Genomic DNA, 20747 nt, shown 5'->3' with positions numbered 1-20747 from the left:
AAACAAAATTTAAATATTATAATTATAGTACATAAAAAGGGGAAAAAAGCTATGTTAAAATGGAGGAAGCAATAATTTCCTGGGCAAGAAAGAATTAACTATTAGAAGCAAGAGATAAAGAAAGAATTCTTGTTAAAATACTTGGTTTGTTCTCTAACGTTAAAGTAACAACAGAGATTAATTATGTTCTGTGATATAAGAATAATGTTTCTATTGTTTACTATATAGATTGATGCATGTTTTTGGAATGCAGAATTTTATTAAATATATTTAGCATTAAAAGCAACAGGAAATTGTTTTAAACTTTGTTATCATTTTAAATTTCCAGAAAAAGTATTTTCTATTAGTGAATATTGACTTCCTTCTTTCAATTCTTCTTGTAAAAAAACCCTGGAATTTTAATATATCCTAGGATAGAATCATCACACTTTCCCATAGAAGAGCACTAAAATCAGTCTAAAGAAGGATGATTGTTTCTTTTAATTTTTAAATATGTAAAAAAGAATTTCCGTAGTTTTCCTGTAAATCCTTTGATAACCTACAAAAAATGTCTTCCTTTTAGCTAATGTTTCATATTTTCTTGTATGGTAATTCTAACAATACACAGAATTTGACAAGAAGAAATGAGCTATAGGTTGCCTACAAGAGTGAATTTTATCGCCTTGTTATCATAAAACATATTTAGTTTTATATTTAAGCATAACTTTTGTTCAAATGTAGTTTTCTATGTTCCATAAAACAACTGAATTTTTAAACTGTAGTTGGATCACTTAGTATGTACATCACATTTAAGCACATTACACCTGTTCTGAGATGATATATAAAGGGATAAATGTGTAGATTTCATATTTCCTGTGAGTTGTATATTGTAATTAGGATTTTCCTCAATTTGAGAGTACATAAATTTCTCACTTTGCTCAAGAGCAATCCTTCCCAGGAAAATCATGTTCATTTACCTCAAACATGTAAAATAGTTTCCACCTTCACCCAAATTCTCATTTACAGACAGAGAAGATTTTAATTGAATTATGTCATAAATTGAAAAAATTGGAAAATAAGGTATACAAAGGTGACTTTCTAATTTTAAGTTTTTTTAATTAAAGATCTGTGTAGTAGTAAGTTTGATTCTGAAAATTTAAGTTGCTTCAGAGTTAGTTGAACTGTGAAACATTCATTTCTACTTGATGATTTTCATTTAGAAATTAATTGAAAGTCGACCATTTTTATTGTGCATATTATTGTTCCCATAGAATATAAATGATTTTTACAAGTTTTTAAAATCTACGGCTAAATTTATTGTTTCTTATTGGATCTCATACTTCTAAGGAATATGTGAATACACTGCTCCACAAACATAAAAGTATGTTCTTATCCTTGTAGAATTAAAGCAATAAAAATCTCATCAGGAAAAAAAATGCCATAAATTCCATTTTTTTGTGTGCTTTACTTTTGAATGCAATGTCTAATCTGATTAAAATAAAATTGTGAGAAACAAAAATCTTGAAACAACCTCCATTTAATACACTCACTTTAAATATAATCAAAGATTTGATTTTAAAATCATATGATCCAGGTACATCTTAAAGGACAATTGGAGTGTGATTAGTTACCTCTAAAACCAATCTATAAAACTTAGTGAATGAAACGTTTAAAGTTCTTACATATTTACTAGTAGAAACATGTATTTTAATAATATATTTTCATTATTTATTTTGTAATAATACTTGGATTTTTAACTTAACCATTGGCACAGAACAGTAATTTGCTTCTTCATAAAATTATGAAGTGAATTACAAATATTTTCCTTAAGGGAATTTACAAAACATTCACTTTGAAGCAGTCCGTAAAGAAAACCATGTGATGTTTTGTTGGATTGTGGATCAAATGATAGCTAAACTCAACAGCGCATTATTATAAACATACCTTGTCCTTGAGTTACTCCGTAAAATTCAGCTGCTATCCTTGCCGCTTCCTTGCGGTTGCCTTTCACAATGTAGAAATGACTAAGGATGGCAAGGCTGATTTTCACAAAAAGCTTAAAACAGAAAAGTGAAAGTATTGTAAAATAGACATTGGATAACTGTTGAGCAAATGGTCGGCTCTCTTCTAACACCGACATTGCTGCAGAAGAATCTGCGGCGGTCTTCAGTTCGATCCAAGTCTCAAATGTGCCTGGCTCTCGTCCGGGATGCTCCTGAACAGCTGGTCCTGAAGAAAGAAAATATCAGCTGGTAATGATGCCTACAGCTCAAAATATTTATACTGTCCATAAAAGTTCTCCACAAACTCCTATTGGCCTGACAATATTCCATGGAACCAACCGCATCACGTGTCTCAAGTCTCCTGACTTTCCATTCTCAATATAAAATGACACCCCACCTCTCAGCTCTGAATTGCAAAACTCAGATATTGAAATATATGTACCTATTCCTCCTATTTAGATCTGCTTGTCAATAACAATTGGAAAATTTGTGTACAGAGTGCCCATGTTAATGTAAATCATACTCATAATCAAGGAAGATAAGGTTAAGCCCATGAATTCAAGGCTTTAAAATTGTACTATTTGTAGACCATGAGCTAAATCAGCACATGGTTCATGAGCTGAATCTTAATGATTACTCATCAAATTAGCCAATTAAGTTGTTTTCAATGTTATTAGAAAAAAATCCCAATTTTCTTACATGTGGTTAGACTGGCATATCATTGACAAATAACTTTGCACTGGAAATTCACCCAATGAATACTAAGAACCTGTTATATATCAAACATTTTGCTAGATGGTGGACAAAGATGAATATAATGCCCCTGTCACAAGGATTTCATAGTCTAGACAAGAAAACAGACAAGAAATCTGTATTGTATTTATCTGATTCAAGGTGTCAAGGCAACAAAAAGAAGACGAGTCTAACCCTTGTAAGATTAGGGAAGAGTCAGAAAGGGCTTGCTGGAGGAAGTAGCATATGCAGAATTACCAAGCAAAAAGCAATGTTTCACCAAGACTATCCTAAACAAAATAAAGCAATATGTGTTTTAAGCCCAAAGTCTATGTTAAGTACAATTTGATTTATTCTTCAATAAACTGCAACTGCATAAATTGGCCCAGTTAGGCAGGCTATAATTTTAATAAGAAATAGTAAATTATTAGGAAAAATAATGTAGAGTGGCAATATTCTAGCATTCAACCCAGAAATAATATCCAAAATGTAAAGTATTTTTCTTATTGATATGACCAGATTTGGGGCCTGTGAACTGTTTTTTAGTGCTTCCTTGTTCTTCTGAGAAGTTTCAAAATAAGAGATAATAATACAGACATGAGAAAACAGAAGCCACTCTTCTTGAAATAAGGATATATCAATAATCTGTCGTACTGGTGTTATACACTTATCTATCTTGGTGTGTACTTGTTATGCTATATTATCTTACATGGTTAGGCTGACTCATATGAAACCTTCCTAAGACAAGGGATAAATTACCATAAAACAAATATGTTGTTGGTGGGTGTAGTGGTATAGCAGGTTAAGCCACTGTTTGGGACACCCACATCCCAAGCAAACCGCTGAAGACAGAGTCTCATCTCTGCTCCCAGTCAGCATTCTGCTAATGCACTTAGGCGGCAGAAGATGGTGGTTCGCGTGCTTGGATTCGTACTACACATGTGGGAGACCCAAATGGAGTTCCTGGCTCCCGGCTTGATTCAGGCCCAGCCTCTGCTTTCACAGGCATTTGGGTAGTGAACCCGTGGACAGGAGCTCTGATTTCTCTCTCTCTCTCCCCGCCTCCCTCCCTGCCTCCCTCCCTCCCTCTGAATGTATGAGTGTGTGTCCCTCTCTGTATGTCACATTCTACCTTTCAAGCAAAAAAAGAAAAAAAAAAACTTTAAAAAAAATGTACCAGATAAAGCAGGGTTCTTATTTCCTTGGTGAATGAGTGGCTTCTGAGATGATAAATTGGATCAATACTTTGGAAAGAAATTACCAAGACCTTTGAGAAAGTAGATCTTAGTCATAGTCAGAGGCAGAACTCGTTCAGCAATCATTGATTGGCTCCAATGTGTCATTTCCTGCGTGCTTTATGAATCACTGAAAGTTATCTTCCACTTGCTGAAGACTAAGTGCTCCTCTTTCGCTAGTGGTCACACTGTGACAGGTAAGTAAATCCATGACGATTACTCTCCAGATAGTCTTCCTTCAGGCCTGGTGATGCCTGACCACACAGTGGACAGACATGCCCGTGGACAGCTGGACCATCACAATGCTCTGAGTCACTGCATGACTTCCACTTCGGTGCTTTCGATTCAAAAATAAAACCCGCCTTAGTCACAACTCACTGCCTGTCTAGGGTTTCACTCCTTTCTCTTTACCAGTAAGTGCTATTATAATTATCTCCATGTCAGCTAACCAAGAGTGTGCATTCTTTTAGGATAAGAAGCACTTATTTCATCACAGCTGCTAACATTAGTACATCGAGTTCAAATCCTCATAGTTTCACTATTAGTAAAATATTACTTTACAACATTTAGGATTTTCTGTCAAGAGATCAAGTTTTATTTTCATAGTCTTCTGGAATCCTACTTCTATTTCCTATGTTGGTATATTCCACATCCACAAATTTTATCATTTCCATCAATCATCAAAAGTCAAAATCAAATCAAATAACTCAAAGTGAATTCATCAAAAACAAATTAAATACTCTGTTTTCATGTTATAGATTCTTCCAAATAATGCCCTGGATGACTGTTGATATTTAAAAGACACATAGAAGTATACTGCATCTGTTTTCCTGGCATTTTCATTTCCTTAAAAAAATTAAATATTGATTAGTAATTTAAGTAACCTTTTGAGTTAAATGCCTTTATAGTTTACTATTTTGAGAGTATATGGCAGAGGGATTTTGTTGATTAGTCTAGTAACCCCAACTGTTATAACATGGCTCATTTCAATCAATGGATCAAGCCAAAATGAGCAAATTGAGCTTAACATTATATTTCTAGAATGAGTAATGTAAGAGAAATTAAAAACATAGGAACATAGAAATCATTTATTGGGGGTCAATTTTATGATATGTGGGTGTGTTTGTGTGTGTATATACACACACTACTTTTTTTCTGTCTCGGTACAATAAGTGTATTGTGAGCAACAGCACTATTAGAACATAGTTCTGACTCTAAAATACATGCTTAAGTTAGCTCTAACATTTTCTATTTTTAAGCACAGTCTTATTGCGTAAATGACTCATGCATGCAGAGATTGAGGCAGTGCTTATGCTTTGAATACGGTTGGAGTTTACTTCCCATTGTGAACTACCAAGAGTGAAAATATGACCTGGTATTTACAGGTGAAGTCTTTGGAAAGGAATTGGGATTAGATAATGTCATCAGATGGGAACCCCTATAGCTAAACATTGGTGGCTTTATTAGAATAGAGTTAGAGACCAGAGGACACCCCATATGCTCTTCCTACATTACCCTGTGCCACTTGGGACTCTGCCAGCAACAAGATGGTCATCAAATGCACCCTCTCAACTTTAGATCAGAAGTGTAAGCAAAAATAAATCTCCTTTAGTTGTATAAGGGTGCTTCAAATATTCATGGAGGGATGGGTGTTGTGGCACAGTGGATTAAGCCACCACTTGAGACACCCTTTTCCGATATCAGAGTGCTATTTAGGCTCCCAGCTACTCTATGCTTGTGATCTTGTTTTCTACTAATGCACCTAGGAGGCAGTGGATGATGACCCCAGCACTTAGATTCCTGCCATGGATGTGGGAGAGACTTGGGTGGAGTTCCTGGCTCCTGGCTTCAGGCTGGCCAAATCCCAGCTGTTGCAGGCATTTGGGGAAGGGAACTGATGGGTGAGATCTCTCTCTCTCTCTCTCTCTCTCTCTCTCCCTCTCTCTCTCTCGTCTCTCCTTCTCTCACTCATTCTACCTTTCAAATTAAAACTTTTTTAAAAGTTCCCGGAAATGTAATTAAAAGATACCTTTACTCTGAAGCAAAAATAAATAAAATCTGTACATGAGCTTTTCATTATAGATATTTCCCATGAACTTTCTGAATAATTCCCATAACGGTTTGTGGTATTGTATTATTAGCAACAGAAAACAGACTAGTACAGTCACACACAGAAGAGAAAAATACAAAATTTTAAATCAGGTAAAAATTAGTAGTGTGGGGTATTACTTGCTTTGAGGATTAAATTACGTGGAACCTCACATGTAAACAAATAGGAATAAAGGAAAGAAAAATGTTTCGTGGTAAGGCTAACCCTTTTGGATAACTCAAAACTAAGTGTTGCTGAATGACTCCCATTAAAACAGAGAGGAAACAGAATAGAGTAGTCAAGAGTTAGTGCATTAAAAAAAATTCAGTGTTCAAAGCAGGATCAAATCACTGAGTAAGAATTAAAATAGGATAAAGAAAAGGATATTACGGGGCAGCATTGAGGCACTGTGGTTTAAACCACAGCTTGCAATGCAGGCACCCATATTTGGAGTGCTGGTTGAAATCTGTGCTGCTCACTTCTGATTCAGCTTCCTGTTAATGTAGCTGCGAAGGTAGCAGATTATGGCTCAAGTACTTGGGCCCCTGCCGACATTGTGGGATACCTAGGTAGAGTTTTTTGCTCCTAGCTTCAGTCTGTCCCATCCCTGACTACTGCAGCTATTTGGAAATGAAGTAGCAGGTTGAAGACTCTGTTTCTGTCTCTCACCCTCTCTCTTTCTTTCTCTCTCCCTTTCAAATAAATAAATATTTTAAAAAGGAGAAAAGGATTTTGGTTTTGCTAAAAGGAGTTCACTGATTTTTAACTCAGTATTTTAATAAGACAGTGAAGTAGGAATGAGGACATTAGTGTTAAGAGGATGACTCCTTGGTTTTTTCCTATTGATTCCTTTCAATGTTCTGTCTCTATTTTTCACCATAATCTCAGGATTTGAGAAAATACTCTGAGATCAATTCCTGGACCTTCAACTTTTTCCTGTCAAGTCTCTTGCACACCTTTCTTCTTTAATATCTCAGGGTTACCACATGAATTGGCAATTTTTTATTATGCTTCAGGGATTGTTCCATGTCACTCAGAAGTTGGACACAGTGACTTTCAAATGTTACCAGATTAATTTTAAAATTCTTAGAAAAGAATTTCACTACTAGAAACTTGGGGCTGAGCTCTTTTTGACCTATCAACAGTATTGATCCAAGTTACTAGGTTAGAGATGTCAGTGGAATATAATAAGAATTTCCTGTTTCTGTGCTTTCTCATTTATATATCTTAGCATGAGCAAAATATAGTGATCTCATTGAATGGCTATTTACTTGGTATTTTTTAAAGAAACATGATTCCTAATTCTCTGGCAGAGAGTTAAAGGCTTTGATGGACTTTTTTATTATTAATATTCAAAAAAGAAGGGCATATTTCAAATCACAAGATTGGTAGGCATCCTCCCAGATCTAGACCAGAATTGTTCAGGACGACTAGTCCACAGTGAATGTAAACCAAGGAAAATCATTTAATGATACCTCAGTTTCTTACTAGATAACCATAATTACTGAGAAAGATAGACTCTCAGAGAGATGATATAATCCTAATACTAGTGACTATTTATATTGTTTGGGGAAAGTTTTCAGTAGAGCTGTTCTATTTTATTTAACTATGCTACTTGGGAGTAAATTCTTATATTTGGCCTGTAGCCTTTCCTCCAGTAGGATGGGACAAAGAGTACTTTCTGCTAGAATCATGGTAACCCATAAAAATATTTATTCAGAAAGTTTCATTAACTTAAATTGCACTCAGGCTATTTCTGGGGGTGGGGGGGGGGGTAATCACTGCTTTCTGCAAAACATACAACAGCCTTTGTCCTAAAAATTGAGATGCATCAAACATCACATGTTGTGAGCTAACCCAACTAGAGGTTACCTTAGGTTGAACAGGCTGTAGTCATACCATCTGTGTGGTCCAAAAAAACTTGGCTGAAATCTGGTACTTCTGCATATTTAAATATTAAAAGATAGATTTTTCTTCTTTCTTCTTCTTCTTTTTTTTTTTTTTTTTTGACAGGCAGCATTAGACAGTGAGAGAGAGAGAGACAGAGAGAAAGGTCTTCCTTTTTCCATTGGTTCACCCCCGCAAGTGGCCACTTTTTTATTAGTAGTATACACTTATGATAACTATGATGTGCCAAGCAGTATTCAAGATATTTTACCATTTAGAGTTGAGTTATTCACTTTGGCCTTTTTGGTTTTGTTTAGGGATATTGTGGGCTTTTATTGAAAACTAGTGTTTCTCTAAAGGATCTTATCTCATTGAACTTCAATCTAATTTTTCATCTCCCAGTTCCAGAGAACACAGATTGGCCAAAGAAGGCCAATGCAAGATATAATATGATCAGAGTCAGTGAACTCAAAAGGCTTCCATAGCCTTGGTAACTCATGACAAGAGCCTAGGGTGATTACTGATGCCATAAACAAGAGTGTCAATTTGTTAAGTCAACAACAGGAGTCACTGTGCACTTACTCTTCATGTAGGATCTCTGTCCTTAATGTGCTGTACATTGTGATTTAATGCTATAACTAGTACTCAAACAGTATTTTTCACTTTGTGTTTCTGTGTGGGTGCAAACTGTTGAAATCTTTACTTAATATATACTAAATTGATCTTCTGTATATAAAGAGAATTGAAAATGAATCTTGATGTGAATGGAAGGGGAGAGGGAGCGGGAGATGGGAGGGTAGCGGGTGGGAGGGAAGTTATGGGGGGTGGGGAAGCCATTGTAATCCATAAGCTGTACTTTGGAAATTTATATGCATTAAATAAAAGTAAAAAAAAAAAAAAGATATGCTGGGGAATTCAGTTGGAGTTTTGGAAGAGGTACTTTACAGGGGAGTCTAAGATAACAAAGATCATGGGAGTTATCACTGATGATAAAGAAACAGCTTTTCGGGCTGGCTTTTTGGCCTGCCAGTTAAGCTGCCTACATACCGTACTGGAGTGCCAGGGTTCAGCTTGCAGCTCTGATCCTGATTCCAGCTTCCTGCTAATACGCACCCTGGGAGGCAGCAAGTAATGCCCAGGTACTTGTGCTTGACTCTGCCACCCATGTAGAGGAACTAGACTGAGTTCGAAGTTCCTGAATTTGGCCTAACCTAAAACCCTGGCCATTAGGAGTATCTGGGGAATGAACCACTGGATGGAATTTCTCTCTCTCTCTCTCTCTCAAATATTTTTTAAAGAGCTTGCCTATGAATTAAGCCACTATAATGGAAAGCACAGTCAACTTTGGAAAAGCAGTATCATGGTACCTCCATTTGAACTTTCGGATCTAGTTGCACTTGAAGCTGCTAAATCTGACAGTAATAGGGATTTGACAATATATGAGGTATTACATACATGTCTTTTCATTGTTGTTAACTAAACAACAATGGAATTGTTGAGGGTTTCATTTGTACAGACAAGGTTCTTGCATATGTATACTTTCTGGAGTCCTTGTAAATTATGAAGTGGTATTATTATCTTTTGGTGCTATTATCTTTTCAGTACAACAGATGAGAAAACAGACTTACAAAAGGTAAGCATTTTGCAAGATTATGTATCTTGATGTGGAAGTATTAAGATTTCAACTTAGGTTTTCCTCACTGCAATTCTTCTCAGGCTATTGTTCAAGCATTAGTGTTGAAACATTGACATTGACCCACTGCCCTCTCACTCTACCACACCCTGTGACTCATCGCATATATTTGTGCAATCTGTGGGTTATTAATAGCCTTTGGCTAAATACCTGTGCATTTTGCTAGGCTGAAGCTAACAGGCCCCACTGAAATCTTTTGTGATTGAGAATTTGTTACAACGATCTCACTTTAAAAGTCTCATATTTAAGAAACTAAAGGGACACCTCTCACCACGGCATTGTTTTGAAGATCCAGAGTGTGGGGACAACATTAGAAGTAAAATGATGTTACAATAATTCTTCAAGTACTTCAAGCATGACAATTTGATGAGTATTTTTGTAAATTTCATGAAATCAACTATAGTTATCTCATCTAAGAGATAAAATATAACATTTACCCTGGAATGTGGCCAACTGGCTAATAAAATTGGGATCTAGAGTGGTCCTCCTTAAGATCCAACAATCACAGCTTTTAAAAAAGAAGATTTATCTATTTATTTGAAGGGCAGAGTGATGCAGAAAGAGGAAGAGACAGAGAGAGTGAACTTCCATCTGTTGGCTTACTTCTCAGATGACTGCAACAGCCAGGGCCTGGCCAGGCTGAAGCCAGGAACCAGGAACTCCTTCCAGATCTCCCACATGGGTGGCAGGAGCTCAAGAACTGACGCCATCTTCAGCAACCTTTCTAGGTGCATTAACAGGAAGCTGGATTGGAAGCAGAGAATTGTGGACTCAAACCAGCACCCTGATTTGGGATGAGGGTGTCACAAGTGGCAGTTTAACGCACTGCACCACAATGCCAGTCCCTCGTATAAGCTTGAACAAGCTGGTAATCTCCCAGTGCTTCAACTTCCTCATCTGTAAAGAGCCCTAAAATAAAGGAATCTATTTCATGTGTTGTGAGGTTTAAATGTAATAATTTATATCAAGCACTTCATCTGCTGCACTGTACGAGCTCAGCAAGTGTTGGCTAAATTGTAACGATTTTTACTTATTACTTAATTGAAATTAGATCCCATTACACCAGGCACTAAAATTTTGTTGAGTGTTTGTCTAATAAAATGTCTAACTTCCAGTAGTACTATACTTACTGCCTGCTGTTGAGATGTGGTTATGAAAAAGAAATCTAACAGACTCTGTTTTGGATTAGAAAATGTGCATGTTTCTATGACTGGAATTCATAGCCAATGTTATATGCATAAAATGATGTATTCTTTTGCATCATGATATGAAGCATAGCTGTAACTTCTTAAGAAATTTGTTTATCACAAGCCCTATGACAGTTACTCAGCTGTTTGAAATACACTGGCAGAGAAGATTTGTTGGGTTTTAGAAATAAAGATGATCTCACAATGGCATCCTTGGCTGCTGGATGGTTCCAGAAACTAGGATTCTGGAACTTCAAAACCTCATGACAAGGTTTGATAATAGCAATAGCTGTAAGAATGGAAACAGTAAAATATACTTTACTACATGTCACTGAGACACTAATCCAGTCCAGGAGTTAAAGTTGTGCTTGTAAGGGAATAGAAGACAAGGAAACCTGTAGGTCCACTGTAAAGCCTTGGCATTTGTTCGGGTGACTATTTGCTCTGATTAGGTCCCAGGATAAACAGGGCAAGTCAGTAGGAAGTGCAATGGTAAGGTCTTTAGAAGAACTAGTTAAAAATCACAGTTCAATTGGGTAAGGTCATTAGAAGAACTAGTTAAAAATCATTAGTTCAATTGATATGAGTTGTATAAATTTGAGAAAGTTCTTTAACTCCTCTGAGCCTGTTTTCTTATCTGTAAAAAGAAAGATAACAGTTATATTACAAACTTATTGGAAGAGTTTATGAGAATATGACCTAAATTTTGTTTCATTTCCTTTTAAAAGCAACTCCATACTTTGTGAGTTCTAATTTTTATTGCCTTTTTAAAAATAATATTCTTTCCCCAAACAATAAATCAAGTTCCAATTTACTGCTGTTGGATAACTGCCAGCTCCTGTTCTGCCTTGCAAATCCAAATATGGCTCCTTCATCCATACTTCCGGGATACAACAGTGAGCAGACAGATAAGGTCTCTGTTCTCCTCGTGTAAAATTCTACATCATCTGACTTAATCTGGCTTTGAAACAAATAAAATATCCAGTTTTTCTATCAACATTAGTGAGGAATCTCTTTACTTTGCAGTTTGTTTTGTTCTTTATTGTTCTGAATGCCAAATCAAAAAGTAAACTGAAGCATTCAACTGAAAACCAACCTCAATGTGCATTCTCAGCTTTCTCACTTGGTGCATGGACACTTCTCAAGTCTCCATGTTTCCTTCCAGTTACATTTTGCCTTCCTCTTTTCATGGTCTCTTAATTTCATTTCATTTTTCATGGCCTCCTACTTTGGCTGGGTCAAGTTTTCTAATATAGTTGTCTTTGAGGAGCTCCCCCACCTGGCCTTAGTCTGTAATATCACCAAAGGCAGTAGTAGCTTTGTGAATGTTTTGAAGACAAAGATGGATATGCATTGCAATGAGGTCCATGAAACCAAGATTAAATTTCTTTATAAAGGTCAAGGAAAAGCAGATTGCACAAGAACACTGAGGATGCCGGCAAGACAAGAGCTTGCCTCTTCTCCCCTTATAGGAGGATAGTTTAAAAAGTTTGTGGAAAATTTGAATTGAAAGATGTTTATTCTGTTGCAACAACATGTTTCAAGCCTATGTACATTCTTTTTCATATTATATATTTTATGAAATTTTGAGACTTCTTGTATACATGGATTTCAAAAATTTTTGCATCAAAATAAACATGTTTTAATTCCATCTGCCTGCTAACTTTTTATTTTGTATTTAAAAAATATTATTTATTTACTTGAAAGGCAGAGTTACAGAGACACAGACACAGATCTTACATCCATTGGTTCACTTTTCAGATGGTCATAATGGCCACAGCTGTGCTGATCTGAAGCCAGGAGCCAAGAGCCCCCTCTGGGTCTCCCATGTGTGTGCAGGGGCCCAAGGACTTGGGTCATCCTCCTCTGCTATCCGAGGCCATAGCAGAGAGTTGGATCAGAAATGGAGCAGCTGAGATTCGAACTGGTGCTCATATAGGATGCCAGCATTGCAGGCAGCTGCCTCACCTACCACATTGCATTTTTAAAGTACCCTTGTATTTGGCATATGCTCTTGAAGATTCATATGTAGAAAAAATGAAAGATCCCTCTCTGAATAAGTGGACAAACATTAGTGAGGAATTGAATAAGGTCAGTAGGACTTTAAATTGTTTCTTTTCCCCATCTTTGACTTGTAATTTCTTCTGTTTAACAACTTGCCTGCACAAATATAAGTACATTATGTATTATCTAATTTTTACTATAGAGAACATTGTAGAAATTCTTTTTTATTTGAAGACAGAGAGAAAGGGAGAGAGAAGAGAGAGCCCACTTCCATCACCTGGTTCACTTCCCAGATTTCCACAATGGCTGAGGAGCCAAAGCTGGGAGCTGGGAATGCAATTCAGGTTTCCTATGTTGGTGGCAGAACCCAATTACTTGAGCCATCCTGCTGTCTTCCTGGGTCTGATTTGACATGCAGCTAGAGTCAGGAGCCAGAGATGGCACTGAACCCACGTACAGGAATATGGATGCACGCGCTCCTATTTGCAGCATATTTAATGGACCTAGTTATTGATTCTAAGGTTATATAGGGCTATGTTGAGGGTATTCCCCATTCAGATGTGAATGCTTCCAGAGAACAGCACTGCATCTGGAACCAGAGTGCCTGAGTGTGACCCTGACTTTCCTTCCTCTGGCTTTGGGCTCCAGGAAGTTAGCCTGGAGCACATAAAGATGTGCCTCTGTTTTTTCACTTGAAACTGTGAAAACTAATAATGCATATCTTAAGAAGTTGCTAGGCGGCTGGCGCTGTGGCTCAAAAGGCTAATCCTCCGCCTAGCGGCGCCGGCACACCAGGTTCTAGTCCCGATTGCCCCTCTTCCAGGCCAGCTCTCTGCTGTGGCCCGGGAGGGCAGTGCTTGGGCCCTGCACCCCATGGGAGACCAGGATAAACCCCTGGCTCCTGGCTTCGGATCAGCATGGTGCGCCGGCCGCAGTGCACTGGCCGCGGCGGCCATTGGAGGGTGAACCAACGGCAAAAGGAAGACCTTTCTCTCTGTCTCTCTCTCTCTCACTGTCCACTCTGCCTGTCAAAAAAAAAAAAAAAGTTGCTAGGCTTATGAAATAAGTTAATATTTTAGAATGTTTGGAACAGTGTCTAGCACACATTAAGTGCCTTTTAAGAATGTATTAAACAAACAAATATTAAAATAAAAATATGACAACTAAAAGCACTGATGAACACTAATTTGGAGGATGGAACATAGTGTAGTTTGATGTAAAAAACTTCAAAAACATGGATATGCCTTAAATTTGAATATGAATATCCTCTCACTTACCATGGAAAATTAAGTTACAAAAGATATGTCCTGAGAATGTTCACAAAAGACATTTGAGGATACTAAAATAAGTTCATGGAGAAATGGAACTAAAAGATACATTTATTTAGTCATAAATTTTTTTGAAATTTATGCATAGATTTATTTTATAATACACATTTTCATAATTATTAAAGAGCTGTCCTATACAAAAAGTCAAAACATTTTTAAACAAATAAACCTAACCTTTAATTTTGTTTTTATGACATTTTAAAATTACCTTTATATTTACATTAACTAGAACTGGAAACATCCATCAACAGGAAATAGATAAACAAATGATAGAATACTCATGCAATGTAGTAAAGTTGAACAATAAAAAAAAAATCTACTGATATGTTCAAAACATGGCTATATCGAAAAATATGTTGAATAAAATAGGACTTGTTATGTTGCTGTTTCTGTATTAAGTTTAAGGTCAACAATATAGTATGTGAGAGAAATAAAGACTGCTTAGAATGGAAGGAAGTAGGAGAATTGACTGGAAAGGAGAATGAGGTAAATTTCCAGCAAGATAGAAACAACTTTTATCTTCTTTTAAAAAAACGATTTAATTATTTTATTTGAAAGGCAGACTAACAGAGAGGGAGAGGAGGAGGAAGAAGAGGTGGAGGAAGAGAGAGACAGAGAGAGAAACCTTCATCCACTGGTTCTCTCCCCAGATGGCCACAATGGCTGGAACTGAGCCAATTTGAAGCCAGGAGCCAGTAGCTTCTTCCAGGTCTCCCATGTGGGTGAAGGGGCCCAAGGACTTGGGCCATCTTCCACTGCTTTCCCAAGCTATAACAGAGAGCTGGATCAGAAGTAAAGCAACCAGGACTTGAACCAGAGCCCATATTGAATGCCAGCATTGCAGGCGGTGGCTTTACCTGCTATGCCACAGCTCTGGCCCCAACATCATTTTTGTTTGAATGACAGTAACATGGGATACATTTTGGGAAAAATAACAACATCATAAATTGTTCAGTTATGATCTATTCATTTTACTTTATGTAAATTCTACTACAATAAATATATAACTATCTTGAAAAATAAATAAATCCTGGTTTCCAGTAATAGTAAGTTACCTAATTCAGAATAACTATTCCACTGGAGACAATAACAATTTCTAATGAAATATTAAAACCATGTTCCCAGTAGCATCAATGATATATAAAGAAAGTGAGAAATTATTGGACCAAGAATCTAGGACAATAGGAGAATTTAGAAAACAAGAGCTTGGAATTTAGAACATTTGCCTATCAGGAATACTCCTATACTGCAGATAAATTAAGCAATCTAGTAAAGTGTCTTGGGGGAAAGAGGAAATAAAAATTGAAATAGAAGGCCCACCAAGACGGGACAATGGCAACATAAAGCTGCACACTTAGACTTGATATCCAAAAGAGCTGAAGTCTAGGAGTAAGAATGAACAGCTATAAATCATCCCCTTTCAATGATCACAACTGGCATATCTGGAAAATTTAGTTCCTGAAATTGGATTAAAGTCATTCAAGATTGCTAGTTCTTTAGTAACTTAACAGCAAGACAAAAACAATGCTCTCTGGAGAAAGATAATATTCTAGGCCTTAAATAATTTCTGTACATATTTTTCAGCTATGTCAAACAGTCATTCAAAAATAAAAAAAGCAAAAATACAAAAATATATATCAATGTGAATGAGAGCCAATGCAAACAACAAATAGAAACAAACCATAGGTTTTCCAGATAGTAGAATGTCCAACAAAAGAATATATATGAAGCATTATACTAAGCACATACGGGAAGAAGCCAAATTCTCAACAGGAGACTCTGATATTTAAAAAGACATTACAGATTTTTAAAAGAAATCAGAAAGTAAAAGAATGGATGGGACTGGTGTCATGGCACAGTGGGTTAAGATGCTGTCCACAATACCAGTGTCCCATATGGATGCCAGTTGGAGCCCCAGATGGTCCACTTCCAATCCAGCTCCCTGCAGTATGCCTGGGAAAGCAGCAGAAGATGACCCAACTCCTTGGGGCTCCTGCACTCAAGTGTGAGACCCAGATGGAATTCCAGGCTCCTGGTTTTGGCCTGGCCCAGCCCCAGCTGTTGTGACCAAACCAGCAGATGGAAGATCTCTCTCTCTCTCTCTCTCTCTCTCTCTCTCTCTCTCTTTCTCTGTAACTCTGCTTTTCAAGTAAATAAATGAATCTTTTTTTTAAAAAAAATATCATCAACATGAAACAATGTTAGCAGTGGAAGTATCACAGTGAGTCTGATGTAGGCACTCTTCCAAAAATGGGCTGGGACATGCATCATGACAGGTAGCTTTGTTCGCTGGGGACAAATAAGTCAGCTTCTGATAGAACAAAAGCATAGAATCCTTTGCTTGTCCCTAGTATAGGATGATAGATATGCTGCCATAATCAGTGTGACAACAAATATGGCAAATGTTGTGTGCAAAGTGAGTAATGCAGGCCCTGTCAACAGTTTGGTTTGGTCTCATCTTGCTGGTCTCATCACATACCCAGATTCACATGAGTGACCTAGATGGTTCGTTTGGTAGTTTGGATTTGCTTCCGAAGTTTGTGGCCTTAAAGAGGAGCATCACTAATTTGCTAGTCTGCAGTGTTACAATTGAAAGATCAAAGAACTAGGCTACTGGCAATAGCCCAAGAATCAATAAAAAACCTAACAATGTTCATCAAGTGGGATATTGACCAGGACTATGAGAATGGAAGTAAAATCTCACTAGTGGAACAGCCACAACCATTTTCAGCTCTGTGCCATTGGCACTGAGGTTAAACAGCTGCAGCAGCCCAGCAGACACCATCTGGTTTCAGCATATCCACACCAGCCTTGAACCAAACTCAGGCACTTAGTCAGTTATGAAAACAAATTATCCAGGGTTGGTGCTGTGGTGTAGCAGGTAAGGCCTGTAGTGCTGGCATCCCATACAAACACCACTTGGAGTCCCAGCTCCTCCACTTCTGATCCAGCTCTCTGCTATGATCTGGGAAAGCAATGGAAGATGGCCCAAGTCCTTGGGCCTCTGCACCCACATAGGAGACCTGGAGGAAGCTGCTGGCTCCTGGCTTTTGATTGGCTCAACTCTGGCTGATGCAGCCATTTGGGGAGTGAATCAACAAATGGAAATCCTCTCTCTCTCTCTCTCTCTCTCTGCCTCTCTGTAACTCTGCTTTTCTAATAAATAAATCAATCTTTAAAAAAATTACAGCTGCACACATAAGACTTTCACAAACATCATGCTGAGGAAATGATTCCCCAAACCCCCCAAAAATACTGCTTAATTTTGTTTAATAAAGCTCATCTAAAGGTAAAAGTGAACCATTGTGTTTAGGGATTTATACTTAGGTTGTAAAATCATAATTGTGTGTACCAGGTTACTAGTTATCATTAGGGTTCAAGAGGTTGTCAGCAAGGGGCCATGTCCTATTTCTTGAGCCCTTTTACCACATTATAGTGATTTTTTAAGATATATTTTATTCTATTTATCAGTATGTTGTTGAATTTTACATTTTTTTAATAAAAGGGAGTAAATTCCTTAATATGTCAATGTGAAAGTAAGTTAATGTCCAAAATCAAATTCATTTGCTCTTGTGGGTTACCAAAGTCACAAAAACTTAAGAAGATATGAACATGATTTTCCTAAGTTCTTATTATGCTCAGCCACATTTGGGAATCTCAGGAACTGGATAGACTTAAAATTATAGCAACAGACTCAGCTTGGGTTCTCATTTGAATAGCTATAATACCTTTAGGGCATCAGAAGTCATGTTAGCACCATGACAGGTCTCTGGTGTTCCTCCCTTGTCAAAAGGCTTGAAGAGATGGAGGGTAATGGAAGATTATCAACAGACCTGTCCCCATACCCAACAAACAAACAAACAAACAAACAGACAACAGCCAGTCCTCTGCTGCTGGCAGTTATCCCAGGAAGAATTACATCGCTCTGATCTATGAGTGTTGCCACAAGCTATCAAGGAAACGCAATAGTATTATAAGTGTAGGAGAACGATCCCCCCCCCCAAAATCTATATTTTATCTTCTCCAGATTGTCAAAAGATGCCAACAGTATAGCATCCAAAACTGTGAATGTAAATAGAAGAAGCTTCTCAGAAAGCTTATTCAATTTTGGTGTTCTGAATTTATTACTTCTGGAAAGAAAGCCTGCCCATACTATCTCTTTTCTTGGAGAGCGACATTTGTGACTGAATTTCTTTGTAAAGATTCAATACGATGGAAACAGTCCCAATCACCAGGTCTTGTTTCAGGTACTTGTCGATCCATCCAGAAAAACATCATAATTTCCATTTCCCCTTTGAGCCTCATATTGCCAACAATTACAGTTATGTGTGTGAGTTCTATAAAGTAATTGGTTCCCCAGAGTATCTTGTAAGTATTCATTTTTGGCCTTGTGCCCCAGAGGCTGCAGCCACTGTCATTCTTGCGGAAATACTTAGGTTTTAGAAACTTGTGTGGGTTGGGTGTTATGATTGGGTGTTATGGTTAAAACACCACTTGGGACACCCATACCCCACATTAAATTATCTGGTTCAAGTGGCTATTCCATGCTTCTTATCCAGCTTTACACTAATGCACACTTGGAAGGCAGTGGATGATGGACCAGGTACTTGGACCCCTGCCACCCATACCGGAGACCCAGATGGATTTCCTGGCTTCTGGCTTTGGCCTGTCCTAGTCCAAGCTATTGCAGGCATTTAGAAGTAAACTGTGGCTGGAAATTCAGTCTCCCTCTCTTTTCCTTTCAATTAAATAAAGAAGTACTAAACTTAAAAAAATCCAAATTTAGCAAAAGAAACTTGTATCTTAAAGAAAGCATTCACCAAACTTCCCATATTCTTAAATGGAAAATCACCTTCAATAAACTCCTAAACTATTTCTCTTTGGCAATTTTCATTCCACATCCCATGAAAGATCTAGGAAGATTCATGTATATTTGTCCAGACACTTTTTTAAAAGATATATTTGTTTGTTTGTTTATTTATTTATTTATTTGAAAGAGTGACAGAAAGGGAGAGACAGAGACAAAGAGAGAAATCTTGTATTCATTGGTTCCTTCCCCAAATGCCTGAAACAGCCTGGGCTAGGCCATGCTGAAGCCAAGAGCTTATTAGTATATCCAGGCCTCTCAAAGAAAAGGAGGAAACATAGATGGTATAACCTTCCAGGAACTCTGAAAGATGGGAGAAACATTTACAATGTAGCCTTCATATGTTGTTGTATCTGCAAATATCTTGCCCATATCCGAAGTCCCTGAGCACTCTGGGAACTTCTTTGTAAAATAATGGTCTACTCTGATGTCAGTCCCCTGAATAACCCATGTTGAATGCTTCATTAGCATATAGCTCAACCACTCAGATGAACTTCCTCTTTCAGAAACACATAAAAACTATACACAGCTCTTCATTGGCAGTCCCTTTTGGGGAAGCCCCTCACAGCTGCTGGGTGCTTTCTCTGCTTCTTTCAACAAACTTCCTTTGCTCTGCTCACTTTTCCTTGTCTGTGTGCCACATTCTTCATGTCATGGGACAAAGAACCTGGCAGAGAACAGAAGCTGGAGCACAGAAGACCACAACATCCCTTGCAAATCTGGCAGAGAGAAGCTTTACCCAATGGGAGAGGAGAGGCTATAACAGACAGAGCTGAAACAGATAGAACTGTAATATAAATCAGAGCCCTGACATTTCTAAAGAATCCAGAGAAAAGAAGAATCTGCCACATTTCTTGGGGACGAGACACAGACCTGAGAGACTGGAGCCACAGACTCTTCCGCCACTACCACTTCTGCCACAATTGAGTCCTCATGCTCTGCCTCCCTAGGCATATCAGCAGGAAGCTGGATATCAAGTGGAGTAGCTGGGACTTGAACAGGAACTCCGATAGGATGTGGGCATCCAAAGCAGTGGTTTAAACCACTGTGCCATGTTGCCCACCCCTCCAGATGCTATTTTTCCCTTAATCTAGGTGGTGTAAATCTGTCCAGCAGCTTGATTCTGGCCTTCATGTGCACTGTCACTTTGAGGTTTATCTATTGATTCTTTGCATACTTGTATATTTGATCCCATGGTTAAGCATCATAGAGTCAATATTATTGCTCTACAGTGCATCTTGAAACTAAATGTAGAATATGAGACACATCAATTTTAAGTTAGAACCTTACTCATGATTGAAAGGAGCCAGGCAATCAGGTGTCATGCATTATGAAAACAAAAGATGGGTTCTTCTTCTAATATCTAGATATTATCTAAATATCTAGATAATATCTAAATATCTTTATATATAAAGACCTTTCCCTCTAATGAATCCCTTTTTGTCTTGTCACACTCCCAACACTTAGCTCTTGTCACACTAGCAACTGTTGAGTCCCCTTGCTCTGAAAATGTATGCCAAGTATACTCCAAGGACAAACTGTGGCAACCCATACACCAAGACTGTGCCTTTGCTGCTAACTTGTGCTTCTGCTTCGGAAAGGTGCAGTTCAAGTGCTCTTTGCTTTGACCTCTCAGACTTGAAATTCTAGGACTAGCCACTCTAGACAGAATAGAATGATCAACAGGCTCAATATCACAGAAACAACTTAACCTTTATCAAAGTAATTAAAATCTGACTGCAC

The 20747-nt window shown here is 37.6% G+C and overlaps 1 protein-coding gene across 3 annotated transcripts in view; it reads right to left on the bottom strand.

The window, feature by feature from the left end:
* The window catches only part of ASB5 (ankyrin repeat and SOCS box containing 5), a 92097-nt gene that overhangs the window by 48075 nt on the left and 23275 nt on the right, over window positions 1–20747 (bottom strand). For all 3 annotated transcript variants that reach the window (XM_062212857.1, XM_062212859.1, XM_062212858.1), the window contains one exon: window positions 1924–2208. In XM_062212857.1, coding sequence (XP_062068841.1) covers window positions 1924–2119 — 196 coding nt within the window. In that variant the 5' untranslated portion in view covers window positions 2120–2208. The remainder of the gene's footprint in view (window positions 1–1923; window positions 2209–20747) is intronic.

The sequence above is a fragment of the Lepus europaeus genome, chromosome 16, assembly GCF_033115175.1.
Source record: "Lepus europaeus isolate LE1 chromosome 16, mLepTim1.pri, whole genome shotgun sequence".
NCBI lineage: Eukaryota > Metazoa > Chordata > Mammalia > Lagomorpha > Leporidae > Lepus > Lepus europaeus.
The sequence above is the reverse complement of the archived record's forward strand: the minus strand, read 5'-3'. Positions and strand labels throughout refer to the sequence as shown.